The sequence below is a fragment of the Apteryx mantelli genome, chromosome 5, assembly GCF_036417845.1.
Source record: "Apteryx mantelli isolate bAptMan1 chromosome 5, bAptMan1.hap1, whole genome shotgun sequence".
In the NCBI taxonomy this organism is placed as follows: domain Eukaryota; kingdom Metazoa; phylum Chordata; class Aves; order Apterygiformes; family Apterygidae; genus Apteryx; species Apteryx mantelli.
Window position 1 is genome coordinate 15,407,869 of NC_089982.1, and position 21,941 is coordinate 15,429,809.

General features: G+C 41.4%; 1 protein-coding gene across 1 annotated transcript in view; it reads right to left on the reverse strand.

Moving 5' to 3' along the window:
- Positions 1-21,941, reverse strand: part of UNC5C (unc-5 netrin receptor C) — a 257,162-nt gene that overhangs the window by 24,384 nt on the left and 210,837 nt on the right. The window contains exons 7-10 of the mRNA XM_067297086.1: positions 20,593-20,757; positions 6,036-6,092; positions 4,376-4,567; positions 2,785-3,129 (exon numbers count right to left, since the gene is read on the reverse strand). Of these exons, the coding sequence (XP_067153187.1) occupies positions 2,785-3,129; positions 4,376-4,567; positions 6,036-6,092; positions 20,593-20,757 (759 nt within the window). The remainder of the gene's footprint in view (positions 1-2,784; positions 3,130-4,375; positions 4,568-6,035; positions 6,093-20,592; positions 20,758-21,941) is intronic.

Sequence of the window (21,941 nt, forward strand, 5' to 3'; positions counted from 1 at the left end):
TTTCTTTCCCTCTTTTTTATTTTATTTAAAGAGTGGACATATGGTTACACTGCTGCTTACCTTGTAAAATGAGGGGAAAACAAACAATTCTGACTAAAATCTCCCACAGCTGTAACGGGACATCTCTCTCTAGGCACTTCCTATTTAATTAAAAACAGGAAAAAAAGCCAGTGGAATATTGTCCCAGGAAATAACAAGAACCAGTTGTTTCCTGAAAGATGGGTTCTGTGATTGGCAACCTATCTTTTAATGCACTCAGTTTCTAATTAGGCTCTTGGTGAGACAGAAGTGGGCTTCCTGGCATTTTGAATATGCCCAGCCTTGCGGAGTGACTCAAAATTTGGCCATCCAACCTCGAAAAAGTTTGGGCAAATGTGCTCTGTGCCCTCCGTAGTGACAATTAGCTGCACATTTGATTACAAAGCACTGCTCAAATGTTACTGCAATTTCAGAAATCTAGCAAGCGACTCCCAGGAAAACAGACGGTCCTCTTTTTACATGATAAACATGGCCCAAGAACTCAAGTATTTCACACTTCTTGGCCAGGCTTGGCCAGCTGTCATTGCAGATGTGAATTAACTGGAAATCAGAGGCAGGGATTTTAATTCCTGCATATCATTATTATTATACAGCTGCAAACAAACCTACGGGAAGAACATGTACATTAATGAGTGTGTGCATATGTACAGTAGAGGCTTTATAAAAAGATACTTTACATGGCTTTGCCCTTTCTCCTTCCATACGTGGCTGGGTTACACTGGAAACCTCTGCTCTCTCTGGACAGCAGGTGCTCAAGTATGACTAGTGGGTGTACTGGTGTACTGGGGCTTAGTCCTACAGCCTGGTTTGAAGGAGAGGGATCAGCATTTTCCATGAATGCCTTCTGACTCTTTAATTTGTTTACTTACAGGCTTGTTACTACTTCACCTATGCATGTTCTCAGCTGCAATTGGGCAGGTATGGTGTAAATGAAGGACTTTGATCGTATTACTGGGAGAATATATATATATGCATGACTAGAGGCAGCACGGAGGCATCCACGCAAATTGCAGACAGATTGATATACCTTACAAAGCTTGTTTCAATCATTTTGAATAAATAAGCACTTTTCTTTACAAACTGATATTAATATATGTGAATTAAATATGACTAATAGACTTTGCTGACAATATGCATCACCATGGCATAAGAAACCTGAATATTAATATCTACCTTCAAATGCTAATTAGAGAAACGTGAAATCCAGGATTGTATAGAATGAATTTTCTACATTGCTCAGTAATCAGTACCGGATTTCTTTAAGCAGCTCAGCTTTCACTTAGGCTCTTAAATTAAATAGACATTTTTTGCCTACTGTTTCACAGTAGCTCAGAGAGGAGGGTTAATGTTTATGGACCACTTTTGGCTCCTTCTTGTGCAGTGTGGAGCTGGGTCCCAGAAGAACTAGACTGGTCCAGGGCCACCTGGACATTTTGCTTTTTCCATAAGGTCAACAAACAAAAATAGATCTGGTGAAGGAGCATGAAAGGAGGCATCTCCTCAGGCAGAACACAGTGCTGTAAAATGGCCAAGCGCTGACCTCCAGATATGAAGGAGGGAGGCAGAAAAGTCGTAAGACCTTGAGCTACAGTGTCACGTAGTTGTGAGCTGTAGTCTCACATGGACTGTGATCTTTCCTGGACCCAGACGACCAAAGAAACAGGGCTGAGGGGATCCCCTGACCATTGCATATTGGGGGGAGGCCTCCACATCCAGAAGATCAAGTGTTTTATGCATCTGATTCCCTCAGCTAGGAGATGTAAGTGCTACCTCCGACCCTGTCCATTGGAAAGGGACTGCATCTGGTTAATGCAACACGTGTTATATATAAATAAAGCCATGACCTGCCACTCAGACCCCTTTTCAGATGTTGGTGTTGCTCTTTAATAGCATGCTCAAACCCACAGGAACATCTAGGTGCTGAACTCTCTTTGACTGTGAATACTTCAATTAGGATCCAATCAGGAGTAGGGCTCTCTTAAAAAATCTGGCTGTGGGAGCTGAACTCTTCCAAGGCTGCCTGGGAGCAACCTGGCTGCCTTGAAATTGCTTCTGGCTGCCTGGTTAGCCTGAAGAAGGCCCAACTGCCTGACCTTCTGGTATATGAGAACGAGACTGATCTGCAGTTTGCATATATATGAAAAGGCATTTGATGTTGGGTTCTCCCCCTTCCTAGCTGTAAAAAATTAGCAATATTTATAATGGAGTGAAATATGAAAAAGAAATTCTTGGGCCATATTTTCCTGTGGAACGTAATGTGGGCAGGAAAAAGCCTTCTGAGAATTAGTATTCTGGTGTCTTACTTCAATACCACACAGTCTGCAATGAATTGGAAGTGGAACAACCGATTTGTTTTTTAATTAATTTGTCCTTTTCATGTATGATGACAAGATGGAGGCTTTCTGGCTTGAAGTCCCTTTTCTAGAGCTGCATGAAAAGAAAAGGTCAAGGATGCTGAATCTCAATTCACACAGGCAAGTTCTGAAGCCTAACATATCTGGGAAGGTGGCTAAGAGTCCTGCAGTATTCTGTTAAAAAGACAGCCAGGACTTTGGGAAAAGGATACGTGAAATAGCTGACTAGACCTGAATGGGGGGGTGGGGGGGGGAAATCTTTGGTCTGAATAAAGAAAGGCAGAGCCCAAGGTGTGACCCTGTTTTTTTTCCTGCATAAAAGAAAACAAAGCTAACTCCACTTAAAACCACAAAACAATTGTGCCTTTAAGCCAAGCTGGCTGGCCCTTACCTGAATTGGGAATTATTAAGTGGCCCCCTAAGGAGTTGAAGGTCCCAAACGCAGTGCAAGATGGGTCTGTTTGTCGAGCAAGGCTCTGGTTCTTTATGTTCAGGGTCTCGTTCTCCAGCAGGGACTGGGTAATCTGTGGGGACAGCTTGGAGGAGAAGTCAGAGAGTTCATCCTGGGGGGTGACTGCACCAGAGGTATTATAGACCTTGATCTTCAGGTTGGGCAGTGGATCCAGGATGGGAGAATTGGTCATTGGGATTTTATCAGAGACATCATGCAAGGCGTAAACAGGACCCCTGTACATGGCTGCAGCAGAAGTGAGGTCTGGTGGCACTGCCAGGAGGTCTGCATTGGAAATGAGAAGGAATAACCTTATTACTTGTGTTTTTTTTCCTATTCTGATGACTTCCTTCTAGGTAAAGATTTATTTTTTGCATTCAGTTTATATTCATACCAAAGGTTAAGAAAGCATAGTCCTGATCTCCATCTCCTTTTCTATGCATCTACCCAGCTATCTTCCAGGGCATTGCATAGCCCCAACCACTATGGAATCTTACTGTTATACAAAATCAAAGGACATTTCTCTAAGGATTTTTCACTGGGATTATTTTCCAGGCTGCACTCAGATTTCAAGTATGACTTGCTTGGCCTCAGGGCAAAATGTTTTCCATACTCAGTACACCTAGTTTTATTAACTAGTGCTCCCTCCCTAAATGCTAAGTGAGAATCATTAACTGATTTATTTAACTGGCCTAAACATAGAATTCCTGAAATAAAAGATACAACAAATCTGTGAAGTCATCTTGTCCATGACTCCCAGCTGGTCTGGGGTTATGACCTGCATTACACCTTCTGGAGTTTTAAAAGTATGCTCAATAAAGAAAACAATGCTTCTGCTAATCATCCACATTGCCAACTCTTTTGTCATCTTGACTCTTATTTTGATTTATTTTTCACACACACGTGCTGGAAAAAATAAAAGGGAACTCTCAGCCTAAACATGGGTCTTAAAAGAGCCAGTCCTAGCTTTTGAGTGTCTGTTTTCTGGCCAGTGAGGTGTGAAAATGATCACACTATGCACTAGTGATAAAAATGCTCAGCATTAAATTTTGTTCTACTGCAACTTTTGTTACATTGTCTACTGAAAGTACAGTATTTCTTACACTACTGTTTATGCCTGTGGAGACAGGGCACAGTAAAAAAGGCTATTAGTGCAACAAAGGGGAGGGATGCGTTATAGAATTATTGTAATAGCAGTCCTGTGATGAATCCTGCCTCTGTTCAGGCATAGCTTTGCCTTTGATTTAAATTTGAACAGGACTTGTATTTTTAGAAATGTTTCTGTGTTTCAGTCTCTCATTCACATTCTCTCTTCAGAAGTTAAATTACTCCGCTTTATGCTCTTGAGCACAACTGAAAAAGGCCAGCGTGAGCTTTTAGCTCTTGACCATCAGAAACAAATGGATATAATCTTCCTCCCTTTTACCAAGTGCCAACGAGCATCCAATGAACACCATTCCTACAGCCCAAGAGACCATATCCTTATTGCATCTCCCTGAACTGGTCAACACGGAGCGAGATGACAACTAACCTTGTCTTGCGGCCTTGATGTTGACAGGCTGAAAGCCACCATTTAGCGCTGAGGAGTCGATAATATCTGACTCGAAGTCACGGTGGTTCTTGCGATAGACAAACAGGGCCACAATCACGGAAATAGCCAGGCAGACGATCACGGCTATCACGATCCCAACGTAGAGAGCAACATCATCTGAGTCGGGAGCGGCTGGAGGGAGAGAGGACAGGAACCTTGAAGAAACGTAACTTGTCACAGGGACTTTCAAAAAAATACATCCTTATTATTCTCGTTTCCTGCAGATATTTACTGCCTTTTTTATAGGCTAATTTAAAATCCATTCCCAAAGCTATATAACAGGTCTGTGCCCTTTTGGTGGAAAATGATATTTGATTTCTCTCTAACCTATGCTCTAATTCTTTACCTATCTACTTGCCCATCTATCTAGGACCCTGGCAGCTGATTACTAAGCATAATGTGCACTTACATAATTAGTCTTATGAAGCACATTAGCCTGATAGAATGAAATTGTATGTTATACGGGCTGTTTGTATTTAGTAGTTCATCTGGTAACAAAACTGTGTTGCTGGTTTTTAAATTTCATGACCCTTATTTTTTAATAAAGAAAAAAACAATAAAAAAATCTGAAAAATCTATTTCCTATGGAATGCCTCAAATATCTGAACATGTCTTTTGAGTTCGTATTTTTTGAACTATATTACATGAGGCCATTTTTCCCTTCCATACATTTTTCATTTGACCCCCCCCCCCCCCCCCCCAGCAAAACAGAGAATCAAACACTGAATTGTCATCACTGGCATTAACACATATGTATTTGGATACAAGCCGAAGCAAGCACAAGTAATGTGGCAATTTACCAAAAGGAACACAGATTTATTATAGCTGTCTTGTGAGGAAATGGCTATGATATTTCTACTATCTGCTTATAACACATCTTCAGCACTAATTCCAGGCTAATCTCTAGCATCATTATCCACTAAACATCTTTTTTTCCAAAAGGTCTGAAGACATGATCAAAACTTCATGTGCTTCTGTACAGCGAAGAAACCCGGTTTTAGAGAGAGCAAAATAAAAAAAAGAAACTACAAAAACAAATCAGATCTCTTTAGCACACCATTTTTGTTAATTTAAAACATGTGAAATCATTTTTATTTTATTTTTTGCTCCATGCTTTTTAGCCGTTCAAGGCAGCGTGCCCTCTAGCCATACAGGTGAGAGATGGCAGATGTTGCAAGGGACAGATCAAACTCTATAAACTCCTGGTACCTTCAGTGTACCAGCCTCAAAATGTTATGGTTTTTTGCTAGCAGTTTAGGAAGCTGATCTCCAAGTTCCAACTCAAAAAAGGTCTTCCCTCCACCACATTTCTTCCTTTTGTTAAAGAAATGTTAATAAGAAGAAGGTTCAGTCACTCTGGTTTCTGTCTTTCAGGCAATATCTTCTCCCATTTCCCTTGCACAGAAGGGCTGTTATCATTCTGCGTCAGCCTGCTGACAGCAAAACGCTGCCACTGCTGTCAAGCAAGCAGCATGCGACTTACTCTGCTGAATATGTCCCTCTTTGCCTAATCTCATAGAGCTGGATAACAGTAAAGCTTGACCCAAGGAACAGCATCAAAATTAGCATCCAGGAACATAAAATCAAACATCAAACTTACAAGAAAATCCATATTCATTCTGGGTTCTCTGTTCAGTTGAAATAGGATAAATGAAACCTTAAAAAGAAAGAAATTAAACAAAAAATGGGAAGAAAATCAAATTAATGTGGAGAACAAAAAAGGAAGCATGAAAAATGGCTTAATTAAAAAAAGAAGGAAAAGAAACTGATGGCACTTTAAAATTCTGATACAGCACAGAAATATGATTTTGCATCCCCTGTCTCCTCCAGAGCCTTACTAAGAATTAATAAGTAGGCAGATTGAATTTCTGAGCCAAAATCGGTCTCGAGTCACTAACTTTGGAGTGCTTAAAGTCTTTCTTTTATTGAGCATAAACTGTAATGGATCTAATTTATTTCAGATATCAAGGGTCATTAGCATATGGAAAGTCTTTTTTCCATATCCCTGCCATATGCTTTAATTCCCAGGACATGTTCGGTAGGGCTCTAAACAGTTTTTTTATTTAATTATGGTAGCTTGCTGTTGATCTAATAGAGCTAAAGAAGACCTGTCGTCACCGGTCAGAGGTTAAATACCCATTTGCTGAGCACAGTCCATGCAGAAAGCCCTCTTTTTAGACTTCCTTGGAATTATTTTTTCCTGTCCTTAACATGCGTTCAATAGGAATTCCTCAGGGAGCAAGGAATTTGTCAGCAAACTGGAAAATGAGTAGCTTCTCTTTGAAATTATTAAAAAATCAATAAGCCCTCTGGGGTTATAATGTTATTTATTTCAAAACTTTGCAAGCACCTTATATCGACCAAATCATGACACAATTTACAGTTGCATTTTGGAACGGATGAATAACAGAGACTTTTTTTGCAGCTTTTCTTCCTGTGGCTCCTCCAGCATGGCACACTCGCCCGGATCAGCTGGAGCAACCGTCCTACGAGCATGCTGAGTATCTCCCACCTGCTGCTCATCGGTATGGGCAATGAGTTAAATGCTCCAAGTCTCATCCTGTGCAAAAGGGAAATGCCAAAGCCAAAGCAACTGGGGGAGCCGCTGTTGGGGACGGGATGAGAGCTGGCGCAACTCACAGACCATGAAGGGTCACCCAGTCTCCACTTGCCCTGCCTTGGGTGCGCTGAGGAGCTCCCGCAGCGAAGGCACCGAGCTCCCTTCAGATGAGACAAAACTGGAAAATGCACTGCAGGAGTGCACCTGAAGTGGACCAGATTAGAAGCAGACCAGAGTAAAAATCCCCAGCTCCAAGAAGTGTTGAGATTGGGTGCTTGGCATCTGCTGTGCTCTACATAGCTTTTCCTGCTTGGTTGCACTGCTTGCTAATGAAGACACAATCAATCCCAATTGCTGGTATAGCCTATTCCCCCCCTTTGCTCAGTTTCCAAACATTAAAGAGCACATAAATGCTGCCTTAACTGAAATGCTAGAGCAAGAAGAGCTTCTTTTTGATGATGGAGACGTTTTTTTTCTGAGGCGCCCTGGGACAGACCGTATTATTTGTAGTATCTACTTAAAACTTTATTTCACAGTAATGATTCCAACCTTACAATTGCTTTTAGAAATATTGTGTTCTCACATTCATTTATTCGGTTCTTTGAGGCAAGTTCACCCATGCATACTTTTAACATGCACACTCAATCTTTAGTAATATCCGCTTCCCACTTCTACTAGCGTACTCCAGGCATTGGCTGTAAAAAGTCAAGCAAGCAATTTCTGGGGGGTTGAGCGAGCGCTCAGCACGTCTGGGCAAGGATTCACAGCACCCTCGTTACACCCCACTTACTCCACAGGTGAACAGAGGGCCATTTTTAGTCAACCTAAATGCCAGCTATAACCCCATGCCTGACATTTCCTATGGCAAGATGTCTCTGGAAACCAAGAGCCAGCCAGCAGGGATTCGAGGTGCCAGAACTGGGTGAGTCTCCAAATGCCTTTTTGCCTCATACCCAAATCCACTCTGAAAGCCAAGTGCATTCCCCCGCATTTCATGTGCCCTGAGTGCATTCGTGGGGGGGCCGGCATGGGGCAGTGCTTGTCCCCGGCCCACACCACCTGGCGAGCTCTCACTTTCCCGTGCAGAACCGAAAAGGCTATTCCTCTTTTCTTACTTCTTTTTTCGGCTGGCAAGTTTTGCGCTCAGGGTGGTGTCTCATTCCTGCCCTGTCTAAAGTGATCCAGCAGCTGCCACTCAAAGAGCACAAAGAATGACACTGCCTGGATTATTTTTGCTGTTACTGAAATTGTGTTCTCTGTTGCAGGGAAAATGAAAAGCCAAATTCAAGTCTTCTCAGCAAAGTAAACAAGTGTCATCTTCAAACACTCTGAAAGAAATGAACTTCATTGCAATCTCTTCACAGGCCCTGCTTGTCACAAATACTTATTTGCATCTTACAGTTTTACATAGATTCTCTTCTTGATAGCTACAAAGAGTGTCTTTGCAGCTACATACGAATGACACAATTTTCTTCACCAGAAATCCTTTATGTAATATTCAAAGGCACATCCATTTAAACGGGAGGAAAAGGTGGGAATATTGCTCGTTGCTCCCATTAGCCTTGCAAACCAACATGCTTAGCAAAGCGTGCTTGATTTTATTCTCCCGTGTGCGCCACTCACTGAACCAAGTGCTAAATTCCAGCCAACTGTTTCAGTGCAAACCAGCTTGCACAGGTGTCTGTGAGGACACATTTTTAGCCAGAAAAACACGTGTTCTGTATAGATACATGTAATGAAGGCATGGCTGAGGTGGAAGGGTTAAGGTTTCCGGCATGCGATGCTGCATTTGAGTCATGGGCATGCCAATATTTTGCCGACGGCCACGAGTCACAGCTGGCCAAGCTGGCTGTAGATGGATATGAGGCCACCCAGGCTGGAGGCTTGATGGCACCAGAGGTAAATTTTAGCCGCTTGTTGAGGTGAGGGTGCTACAAAAGCAAGGCTGTGGGGACCATGAGCCAGTGAGACTTTTTAGAATAAAACTACTTTTAAAAACTTTCTTATCATGAAAGAGCTCTGCTGAAACGGAGTGGGCATGGCAACGGCAGCAATAAGCGGAGGCTTGCGGGCAGGTGCTGCTGGCAGTGGTGGTGCAGGAGGTAAGGTTATGGCCATGCTCCCAGCAGAAGAGCGCGGGTATTTAGGAAGTTGGCTTTCATGTGGGTCCCTCTGACTATGCCTTCAAACAATGAGAAAGGACATTTTCTTCAGATAATGAGGCAAACCTGCTGAGATCAGTACCTGAAATAATGAAGAATGACTTCCCTCCTTTCTTCAAAGTAACTGCAGTGAAAAGAGATCTTTTTCTTGTTTTCTTTTTTTCCCTTCCTGTATCAACAGTGTTGCTTGGCAAGTACCTGAGGGACTTCTACCAGGATCATCACAATTTTTAACGAGGGTGAATTTAGAAAGGTGCTGTTGGATTTGACTCTATGAAGGCTGCTGAGGCTGCTGACTCATGCATGAAGCAGCTGGTTTCACAGTGAGTAACTTGCTTTGAGAAAAGTAATTTAAACTTCTTCCTACAGCTTGTTGGGAATGTACATTTTCAAAGGGGCTTTTGATGTTTTGTTGTGTAACCTACCGCTGGACCACTAAAATAGTAATAATCATACTTTACACTTGCACAGTCCCTTCTGTTTGAGGATCTCAGAGGCTTAGCAAAAGTGGGTATTATTTCCCTTATTTTACAAGTACCTTGACCTAAGACAGACCTGGAGAATCAGTCAGATGCTTGAGCTGTGCACAGAAATGGCACCATTGTCATTACACAGTAAATGCATTCATTAAAAGCCTTTAATTAAGTTGATGTTTCTCCATGCATTCTACTTTATATTCTACATTAGGCTTGTAAATACATTTTTTGTCCCTGTGAAAGTGCTTCCACTAAATGTTAAAGGTGGGCTTTTTAAACTAATGTAGTAACAGTGGCACAAATCCTTTGTACAAATGCAGATATATATATATAAAAAAGTACATTAAGTAGGCATTGCTTATTCCTTTCCCATAAAGAAATATCTAGAGCAATTTAAACCCCTCTATACTGATATAACACACTGGGAAGAAAAATGGAGAAGGGATGAATTTGCCATATTGCACTGGAAAAATTAAAAGAATGCAACTTTGATATACAGAAAAGACTTCAGCAGGCTTTTTATCAATTTATTCTAACCCAATTTCAGCATCAGTCGCACTTGCACTGATTTGGGGAATTATGTCCATCTAACTACATTGCTTTTGAAGCTCATCTAATTAATTTGAAGCAGTTTGTGAGCGTAGATGAACCCCAAACATTAGAAGTCCAGCTTGACCACACATCTTGCACACAGCTTGGTCTCACACATCTTGCTCTGACCTTCTGAGAGGGAATCAAGCATGTGGGAGTGGAAAATCTTGCACCTGTGAAAGATAATTGTGCAGAGATTATGGCACAGACTCCCTTGATTCTTTCTGAAACTGAAACAAGTTGATAGTCACCAAAGCAACTTTTCTAAAGTCTTTTCTACCTAGCTGTTATTAGGGGAAAAAATCTACCTCTCGACACATTCACGGGCACATCTACGCACGCACAGTGCTCAACCTGGGACCTCAGTATCACGACCATTTAGAAGGACGGGCATCCTGAAATCCTGTGTTTGATTTTACCTAGAAAGCCATGGGAACATACTGCCCTGGCCCGGGAATTGGCTTATTTAAGAGACAACTTTTCTCCTTGTGGTATAAAACACAAGGTCTCTGGCAGGGCTTCCTTCAGAGGAAACTCTATAACTCCTTTTTGGTCCTTAATAGATTTTGCTAGCTTTCTAAGCATGCTGAATTTGTATTAATGCATAGCAATTTTAGCATGAATTAATCAGCTTATAAAAACATTTTACTTGTTGCTTGCAGAAAATAAAATATTTACATAAAAAAGAAGAAAAAACTTTCACATTTTCCATTTGTACTTTCCTTTGCTGCCTGTGTAACTACTTTCTCTCTTTTCCCTGCAGGTAGCTGTGTGGGATGGTAGAGTAGTTGAAGGTGATCTTTTGGGCACTTAATTACTGCGCCCATTCAATTTTGGTTATATTTACAAAAATACTTACAAATACCCTGCTAAGAAATTGTTTTATGCCATTAACTGCTGAGGTCACAGTTAATGATATGTATTTTGAGACTACCTCAAGGTTAGTAAGCGTTTGAGACAGGCACTTTCATTTAGTAAAGCAAGGATTGCATAAAGCACACCATACTCCTTGTTTCTTTAATGCACCATATTTGAATCGAGCACTACTCGCTTCTAATCTATAAATACCCCGTACTTTATCCGCTATGCAGCAGTTTCAAAAGGAGCTAAGGCCATGTAATTATGAGGCCCTTTTGAAAACCTAGCCCCATGATGTATCTCAATAACGTCCTGTTGCAATGAACTCAACAGGTTGATCCTAATGTATTATAACAGTACTTTTTCCCCATTTGGTTCTAAAGTCAATGCCCTAAAATCGCATGTAAGAAAAGAAGAGGGCACTCATTCACTTGCTGCTGTTCTTCCTCTGCTTTGATGGGTTTATGCAGCACAGTGACAATGGAGTAGCAAGAGGCTCTTGCTGGCAACAGGCTCTGCACCACCAAGCTGTGATGGACAGATGAACAGAGAGGAACTCTCACAGGTAGATGCCTAAAATTTGTAGAGAGCAGTTCTTAGATGATTTAAAGTGGCTACGTGGTACGTACACTGCAACATCAACGGAAACGTTACGGAAACGATCCTTTGTTTCTCTGTGGTACTTATATCTGTTGAATGAGTTCCAGTATTTCAATATTTCCAGATTTTTTTCCAGACTAACAGCATTCCAGACTAACATTCCAGACTAACATTCCAAACAGCATGCACCAAATTATTTCTGGTTTTAATTCACATAATAAAGTCTTTTTTAGCCTTAATTCAGTATTTTCTTCTTTCCCCATCTCCAGGGGCTCAGAATTTTCTTAAAAATCTTTGGCTTTGACTGAAATTTTCTATAATCAGTCTCGGTCTAAGAAATTATCCTGAAAAGTTTGAGTCAGATTTGTTAAAGGGCCATCAATAATTTTGTTGATTTTGTTCTGTTGATTTTTAAGTTCAATGGGTCTCAATTGGTATAAAAGAATATATTGCTGTTTCCAAATTCCAGGTTCTAGCAGTTCAGCTTCCTCCCCTTTTCCTGTAGTCATTTTCAATTCAAAGCCAGCCCAATTTCCAGTTTTATAAAACCCTGCACTCCTCAGAAGAGGCATCCAGCAATTTTAAAGCCAGAATTCCAATACAAAGAGACATCTGTGAGAAGAAGACAAAAGGCACACCTCCCTGCAGCGTTTGCAGTCCCGTGACTGTAGCAGTGACCTAATACCACTAGTCCTATTTCCATCTTACGCCATCCTTTTAACTCTGGCTAGTTACAATCTGGACATCATAAATTACTGCCATACCTAGTTCACTATCTGCTCTCAGCAATCCTGCAGCCATCAGCAGCTTGCTGAGTTTCTTCAATATTTTAAAGCAACTTTAGATGACAAAGACAGCGCTCAAAGGCTCAAGGCTTTCAAAGGCGAATGAGGCCCTCACAATGTTAACCCAGATGCACTGCAATCTATAGGTCGCCATATAGTCTCTGTAGAGAGGTAGTCACATATTCCCATGTTAGGAGAAGGAATTTAGGAGCCTTAATTTGACATTCAAGAGTTTTGAATTGTTCCCTGCAGGTTCCACTGACCATAGACTATGACTGGACAAACTTCTGGCACTTCCTTTTCTGCAAGGGGGTAGAGGAAAGGGTACAAGTGCAACCTTAAAGTAAACCACTTATTCTAACTGTTGAGTGTTTTGCCTTCATCACTTAACATGTTGCTAATGTAGATTTACCACGGAATAAATATTAACAATAATCTTTGGATTGTAATTGCTGTTAATTGTTTCTCTTCCCTGCTACTTCCCAGAAACTGTAGCACATAACAAGAAGTGATATCCAATACAATGTTATTTGTTGTAGTTAGAAAGGAAGAAAAAGCAAAGTCCCTGGAGCTGCAAAAAAGCCTCAAAGCAAATGTGCCGAGCCTCTTCCTATATTTGTTATTCTAAAGAAAGACCTTCATGTGTGCAGTAATGATGTTGAAGGTCAGATATGGTATCAGGCATCCCAGAGATAATGCACAGTAATTTATTTTCCTTCTAAGGACTAATTATTGGCATGTTCAGGGTGGGCTAATAAACAGGGAGCTTGAGGCTTTGTGACTGATTGTTTACTTGGGTATTATCTCAGACCTTCACTGAGTAGCTAGGTTAAATGGGGAGTCTCTCCCATTCTGTCACTGAACGGGAGTTTAAGGTATTCTATAATTAAGATTGCAACTATGTTTTCATTTTAAATTAGATTCCTGACATTTTACTAACATTGTTGGAAAGGTCTTGCTTTATTTTAAACATGCATATCATCTATATAGGGAGGGGAAGAGATGGAAGAGTAGGATAACTTGTTACTAAAATTTGATGTGGATTAGAACAGGCAATTTTGACATTATGCAGTCTTTTACAGTTAAGGACTTTGACCTTTTGGCTAAATCTTATGCTGCTCTTTAATATCTTAGAAGCACAGCACCTTAACATTGGGTTTATTATGGATGTCTGACAACAAAATAAACATGTCTAGCATTGCAATTTTTTGTTTGCAAATTCCATGTTTGCAATGACTGAATGTTAAGGAGACTTCCTGGGGTTTGTTTTGTTTTGCGGCTGTATCTGGCCAGGAGCAAAGGGGGCTGTGGGGGGAGCTGAAATAAGGACACATAGCAGCACTGAGAAGGGGCTGCATGGCAAACAGGGAAAGGAGGAACAGCCAAACGGGGACCTAGAAGAAGGGACCAAAGCTGCTAGGCCTGCTGGAAAAGAGCTCATGGGAAGCATGCGTTATCCAAACAGATGTTCAATAACATGTACCAAAATCTTTGGCAGGTCTATAAACTGACAGGTAAGGAAACCTGTATTCTCTGACTTTTTGGCTTATAACCTTACAAATCTCAGTGACTTCAGAATTGGTTGTCAGCTGGATGTTCATTTCCCCAAATATGCAAACTTCTTTCTTTAATATGAGGTTTCATTTAAGCATCCTGCTCATGCTTTTGTTAGTCCTCCACACAGAATACAGATTTAGAAATGCATCTGAGTTTTATTCTGATCCTGCCACTGGCTTGCTGATGAGTCTCAGGCTGGTCATGTAACCTCTCTCTGCCTGCCACCCTGCCAGTGCCCTGCCCATCTTTGTACACAGCAAGGCTCATATAAACACTGATTATTGCCTTTGTACTGTTGTTTTTCCACAATGAAGTCAATGCATCAGTCAGACTTTATAATAAGTCTGCATTTTTCTTTCATCTGTCTGTGAAACTTCTTGTTTTAATGTGCAGAGTGAATATGAGAAGAACAAAAGAAAAACACGGGGGAACCAAGAAGGATGAAAGTTATAGATGGATGATTTTTTTTCCCCTCCTTGCATGGCTGTAATGTTTTTGAATTAGCTGAGTTTTTCCAAAGATCCTAAAGATTTTAGAAGACTTACATTTCATTAAAATTAATGGGGAGGTGGCCCTTTCTGAAGTGACTGGGGTAAGCGACATGGATTTGGGTGTCCTGGGTTCTGCTTGTGGCTGAGCACTACTGTTTTCTCTCAGTGCTTTAACCTATTTAGAGCAGTAGCTTTTCGAGGCAAGGACTCTCACTAGGCATTTCCAGAGTGCCCACCAGACTGTGGACACTTCTCAGCTGGGGTTTTCTCATGCTGCTATAATATAAATAAATAAGACTTATAACTCTGAGATGTGCATATAAATTCCCTTGACTGCTACAACATCACACAGTAGTAGGTTAAAAATAGAATCACACATCTTTCTCTATTCATATTAAATAACAATATTATAGAAAACTTCCTATAGGAACAGACTAGGTGAATTCTTCAAATGAATGAAACTTCCCCCTGCGAGGGCTCAGTGAACCAGGCCAGGTGGATATATCATTATGCTGAAGGACTGAACATATTAGGAGTTCTCTCTTGACCCACATGCTCCTAATAAAAGGTTTTATTTCATTCCTCTGCACACACAGGCTTCTGTCGCGCTCTCCCTTGAGAGGGCTTGGCTTACCTCCTGGAGTCTGAAAAACATTCCCCTGCTCTTTGTACACTAATCTGTTCTGGAGGACCAAGGGTCCTCATCAAACTACTCTGCTCTATAATTCTTCACTCAATGCCTGCTTTCAAAACAAGCCAAAAAGGGAAACAAATGCTTATTCCATCACAAGACTCTGGCATGTTACATTAAACAAGCAGGGCATGTGCAGAATATATGTGCTGCAGGAAGAAAGAGATATTAGTATCAGGTTAACCTTGCTTTCTACTCAAGATTCTGCGTATAAACAGGCACAAGACCAGAAAAGGGTGGTAGTGAACCATTTAGTGCACAAGCATGACAAATTGTATCTTTTTCACATGTTTAGGTTATTATCATTGAAAGAGGAAATCTTATGAATTTAATACTGCCGTTCAGAAAAAGATTTCAAAGCACTCTGCAAATATTCAAGTAATACATCAATTCATTCTCAGCTAGTAGGCAGCCTTTTTTTTTAAACAAGAAATGGAATTACAAGTCTGATAATTAGGTGTTTGCCATGTTACAGCTCCATTTTTCTTGAGTGGTGTATCAGACATGCCATCTATAAATTTCCTAGTACTTAAGTTACATGCAGGGAGAGAACCAAAGAGACCTGAGAGTTAGTCCACAGTGTTGTCCATAATGAACATGTTTGAATCTTTTCTTTCTTTCTTTAAGTGATAATAGTGTGCCTCAGTCTTTTTATGCTACTTTATTTAAATCCAAAAGATCAAAGGGAAAGTCCACACTGGATCTGATTATGTGTGGTAATGATTCATAAGGCAAAATTCTTCCTGGCCCTATTAAATGATCAATTTGTTTTACATATTGAGACACTGGATCAACTGAGTAGTTTTTATTACTCAGAGTTACAGCGCTATTTATGTAACTGTGCAATCTACACTTCTCAAGCTACAACTTGTGCTTCAGTATTATCTTGCTGCTTTAAGATAGCTAGCTCCATTTGGAAAAAAACTGAAATCAAACTTATATGAAGTTTTGAAAGTCAACCTTTTATGAAATGTCAAAGTGGCCTCTCACACCTGAGAGTGAGCTGAGAAAGGAAGGCATGGACACTGGTTATGTAGCCTCTGACTGTGCTAGTGCAGACTCTGCACTTCACAAGCATAATCTGAGAAAAGGCCAACAGGTCCAACAGCTTTGCTAGCATGCATAGGCACCCTCCTTACATTTATGGGCTTTTCTGAACTTATCTTCACTGATTCAGGACAGGGAGAATGCAGATCTGAACACTGTCACTTCAGATCCACAACACACAGGGCCTAGGTGAAACGCTCTGAGCATGAACATGCCTGATATGAAGCAGCTAGTATGTTTGCTCTTAACTAAAAGACCAAGAGAAAATGAGAATAAAGCTACACATCAGAACTTAACACAGTAAGCCTTCAACATAATCAAGCAAAACAGCTTGCTCTCTTCATGGGTTTTCCACCTCTTCCCACTTACCAGCAGCATTTTATGCATAATGCAAAGCAGACTGTGGACCACAAGGCACTTTTAGCACCGGCTTTTGAGAGCCAGCCGCACTGCGGTTACTTTTGGTGGGACAGTCGCTATCACAGACTTGACCTTGCAACTGTTCCAGACTGGACGGGGCAAAACATTCCAGCCAGCACTTTGCTTTAAATATATTCGTGATCTATTCAAAGGAACTATTTGTGCTGAAGTTTGAGCCTGCAGAGGAGCGCTTTGCTTTGGGAGCTTCTGCATTGAACACCCACAAAAGGCATTAGGGAGGACGAGTGGAGGGCTAATTGCAGTGTTTCAGTTTATAGCAATCCCCTGTGAGATGCGGTGCCTGCCTTTAAAAGTGTTGTTCATTGCACTGAAGTATTTACCACAGTTCTCATACTTCAAGTAGGAAATAATGCAGCTATGGAAGCAATAATGCAACTAGTGTGGGTGGTAACTAGCCAATTCTTCTTACACCTACAGTGTATTTTGTTCCAGAGATTGTATTAATGCTATTACAGGAATTACAAAATGGTTATAACGGGGCCTGCTAGGCAATACTGTGTATTTGGAAACTTAAAATAGTAATGATTGCCCTAAATTTTCACTACAGCTGCTTTTCTTTTTCAATTCAGCCTTCTGTCTCTCTGCAGGCTCTCTAGTTTAATGACTGTTCATCCTTTCATGTTAAGGGAAAAATACTAACTACTGAATAAGGGAGTGTGTGTGTGTACTAGCAAGATCATTAGTCTGAATAAATGTGACAGCAGAGTTGCACTAGAAATACCACAGCTAGCGGTAAGCACAAACTACAGCTTTGGGTGTAAAATACTGTAATTACAAGGGATGGAGAAAGTGCCACAGTTTTTATCCCCACAGAAATCGATAGTGGTGCAGACTGCTGCTCTTTGCTGGAGCAGGGGCAGTCTGATGAAAGAGCTTATTGATTTACCCAGCTGATGCCATGTTAGTGAATAATAGACTGGAAGAGAAAGGGCTTGTAAATTAGACTCATTCAATCCAACATTTTCCAGGATATCTACAGTTATACAGAGATATATAGCTACAAGTGAGTTTTGGTGAAAGCAACAGCCTAGTGACTACTGGTAAGAGAAGCTGCCTACTAATGCTTTGACCCCCAGCTATATCCGCAGTGCTGGAGTTAACCTTTAAGTCTGCACGATGGGCTGAGACTATGGAGGACGTGCCACGGTGCCTTGGGCAGGATTTGGCCACAGTGCAGGCCAGCAGCCACGCGACAGCTCCCCCAGGGCTCTGGCACCGCGGGAAGGTGCTGTGGCTCCCTGGCCTCCTCCCATGCCACCCGTGCGCCACGAGGGGCCTTGCTGGCACGAAGGCTTTGCAAATCTCTGCTCTGCATTTAGAGATCCCTGAGCTAGGAGGAACTTCAACCCCATCAGCCACTAAAAGATTCACTGCATTTTAGGAATGAAAAGAGTCCTGGGTTTCCTCCTAGCTCAGCAGGTAGATTTCTTGTGAATCCAGAGCCACAGAGGCAGAAATGTAAGTGTTCAGCATGGTTTTGCATAAACAGAGGGGGAGTGGGCGAGTGAACGTGCGAGAACAGTAGGCACACTGCCATGAAGTATGGCAGATCAATCTTCTCAGCAGTGATGGACCAGGGAGCAGGACTGTAAGTTTTATAGGTATATGAAACCCCGCGAGTATAAAGACACTATTAAAACTCTGCCATCAAATTCCAATACTGGAGGATCATCACAACCCCTGGAGCCAAGCAGGTCAATATGCAACCATATATTTTTCATTACTATTTTTATATACATACATATGAAGCAGCATAGGATTCACAATTGCCTCATCCTCTGTCCTGTTGAAGACCTCTGCTTTATACTCAGCATCCACTTTCACAAATAAAATGCAATATACCATCAACAGATAAATGAGATCCCTACAGGGCTTTTATTCTGCAGTACCGTTATATCTATTTTTCCACTAGATTTCTGCTTAAATGGCTCTCCCTATGCACATACACAAAAATGACATACACCTGTCTAAATACAATCTGATAGTAAAGAGCTCTTCTGCATGGGGGACATACCTTTTCTTCCTAATTTATCATAATGGCTTATTCACACCAATGGAGCTAGGGATACATTAGCTTTCCCGCTATAAAAATCACCAAGATGTTATATAATAAGACATAGCTGTTTTTTTTCCCTATCTTTAGAAAAGAAAGAGAAAGGATTTCTGAATCTTACCTTCTCACTTCTTCATAAAAATAAAAATTGAAGAATTACAGCTTTTTGTGCTGCTGACACTGACTAACAGTTTTAACATGATGAAAGTATTTTTGCAAGCCACACTGATGAACTGTTTTTTGTAAACCTGGGAACCTCAGGGCAAACAGCCATGATGTGACATAAGATAGCTCAGAGTTCACTGACAGTATCCACCTATAGGTCATTTGTTCAAAACTTAGCCCTATTTATTAGTTAGCAGTGTCACTTTTGTGTCATGGTGACTACTTAAGTGAAAAGGAACCTATCTGAGAGAATAAAAACTCCTGACCCATGTTCATGAGAGAACCCAAAGCATTTTATCATCTAGACACACAGAACTACTAGACAGTTACAACTACCACTCTTTGGGAAATGGACAGCTGAGGTTGGAAGGTGAATGCTCAAAAAATGCAATATATGGCAGAAAGACAGGATGGAGGAATGGGAGAGAGGTGTATGTGAGAACTTAGGCCCAGGTTATTGTGCTAATAAAATGCGAAAGGAAGTTTTTAATGGGCTAGCAGAACATTGAAGGCCTCATTTTTAAGAAGGGATGGGAAAAACTGAAGACAGAGGAGACTAATTGTTTGCTAACAGATGTCAAAATCACAGTAAAAGCCTACTCTTCCTTCTCTCTCTCTTATTAGTCACAAAGGCAGGGCTAGCGTGGGCAGATGCAAAGGGCCCTTTAGTACTACAGTGGACCTTCACAGAGTGAGGCTGCAGCACGCTAGTAAGTCTGTATGAACGTTGCATAGATACTGCACAGATATAAGGTACCTATTTCTACCACAAAGCGCCCTAAATTCAAAAAAAGAAGCTAATTAGTATATCTAGAAACATATGCACTCATCCCGTTTGACAGTAAGAAGGCACAAGCGGATCTGATTTGCCAGGTTTACTTTTTTGAAAATGCTGACTTTGCCCTAAACTCTTTACTTTTCATTTGCATTGCCTTAAGAGTTGCTGCCAAGTTTCTCTGGACAGATGCTGAACAGGTATTAGAGAGAAGTATTAGACCCTGTGTGCCATGCTTGTGTACATGACCTCGAGGAAGGCAAAAGCATTTTCCTCTAAGGGGTTCCATTTTTTTTCCAGATATCCCTAGACAGTATGTAATTGCACAGGCCCCTGACATTTGTGTGGATGTGCAGGTGGGGAAGAACAACAGAAAGAGCTTTTCTTTCTTTTTCTGCTTAAGCACCTACTCACGGGCCAAGGACAAATTAGCTCAGAATAGAGTTTATGATGCCCAAGTATAAAGTGAGGATCAAAAAGGCACTGTGAACATCTTTCCTGTGAAGGCCCTGATTTATACCGCAGGGGCTGGAATGGTTAAATAGGCTCCTTCGTTTTGTGGCTCAGCACTTACTGTGATATGTGTGCACCTTTATCTGCTGTTTGCCTTGACATCTTTTCCCCAGACTTCCTCCCTCAGCGAGTGACAGAGCACTGCACCTCCCCAGCATAAACAAAGCGTGGTCGGCACAGTTTTGCAGCATGACAAGCGGGTTGCTGCTGTCAGTTTTGAGCCGCATCACTGAAAATGCTTTTCTTCACTTAGCAGGAGGATATTCTCTTCTGGATATGCACCTTCGGCTAACAGGAGATTTTTCTGTCTAAACCTCTAGGACGTTTTTCTAAGGCTATGCATTTTCCCAGCTCCAAAGCGGCAGCAGGGCAGCATGACCGCGCGCACTTACTTTGCATGCAGAGCCCGTCCGTGCAGTTCTTGGACTGCAGCACGAGCCCCTCGCAGTCCTTGCCGCCGTTCTTGGGCGCCGGGGCCGTGCACTCCCGCCGGCGCCAGTGGGTGCACTCCGTGCCACACGTGGACCACTTGCTCCAGGATGTCCACTTCCCATCCACTGAGACAAGGGAAGGATACAACTTATTAGGGGGCCAGACACGTAAGTGGGTGTGTGTGCAAGAGCTAGCAAGCAAGCAAGGTGCACATCTTGGCATATGCCAACCCACAGCTCTCAGCCCTTCCACCCAAGTCATAAGGATCCTAGGCCATGCAAACTATCCCAGAGAAATGAGTCAGTCTGCATCTTTTTCAGTGATATTTCTGGATTATAAACACACATTCACTCTCTCTCCTTTCTCTCTGCCCCAGTCCCATTTCTGTTCTTTCCCCTCCATTTTTAGAAAATTGTCAGCAGTTTATCTGTGGTTAAAGCATATGAGAAGACAAATGGCTTGGGAGTCTGCAATTTTTTTAACAGAGATTAAAATTAAACTTGACAAGAAAGTCTTTTCTAATAGGGAGGTAATTAATGTTAAATATTTTATATTAAAAGAAATATCTAAAGGCACTGATATATTTCACATGAGCAGAATGAGGACTATGCTTAGCACTTTTCAAAATCCCATAAATGATTTTCAAAAGCACTAACTGAAATAGCCAAAGAGCAAATTAGGAAACTGTTCCAAGGAAAAAGACTGAGCTAGGAGTCTGTCACTTGGAATAATGGTCAGAGTTGAAAATTCAGCTTTTTATGTTTCACCCACCACTAACATCCAGAGTCTGATGGTCTTTACACAAGCTGAAGAAGACCTTATTCAAACAGTATTGCCACTGATTTCAGCGGGACTACTGACATAGGAAAGCACTGGACAGTATGATAGAGACAGAATTTTGTCACAGAAAAGCCACCAACTACCCTGTGTGTCCTGAAACAATGCTGCAGTTATAAGTGTACATATGAATACCTCTTAAAGGTATGGATATAGGGCTGTCTAGCATAAATGTCATTGCATTTGACACCAGGTAAAGCCGGGCTTCAAATTCAACATCTACACTCTCGATGTTTCAAATGCTCCACTTGTGACAGTTGGTCTGAACAGACATTGCAAATATATTTAGATCACAATCACTTTCTGTATTCAAATTCCAGTCCTTCAGACCTTTCAACCTATAAAGAGCTTTAGCTCCTACAATTTGAGGCTCTGCCTGCTTCCTAAATCCCCTGAATTACCAGGACTGACATAATGATGCAAGCTTTGTGCAGGAGTGGGACTGAATCCCTTGCCGCTTAATATAATGTGT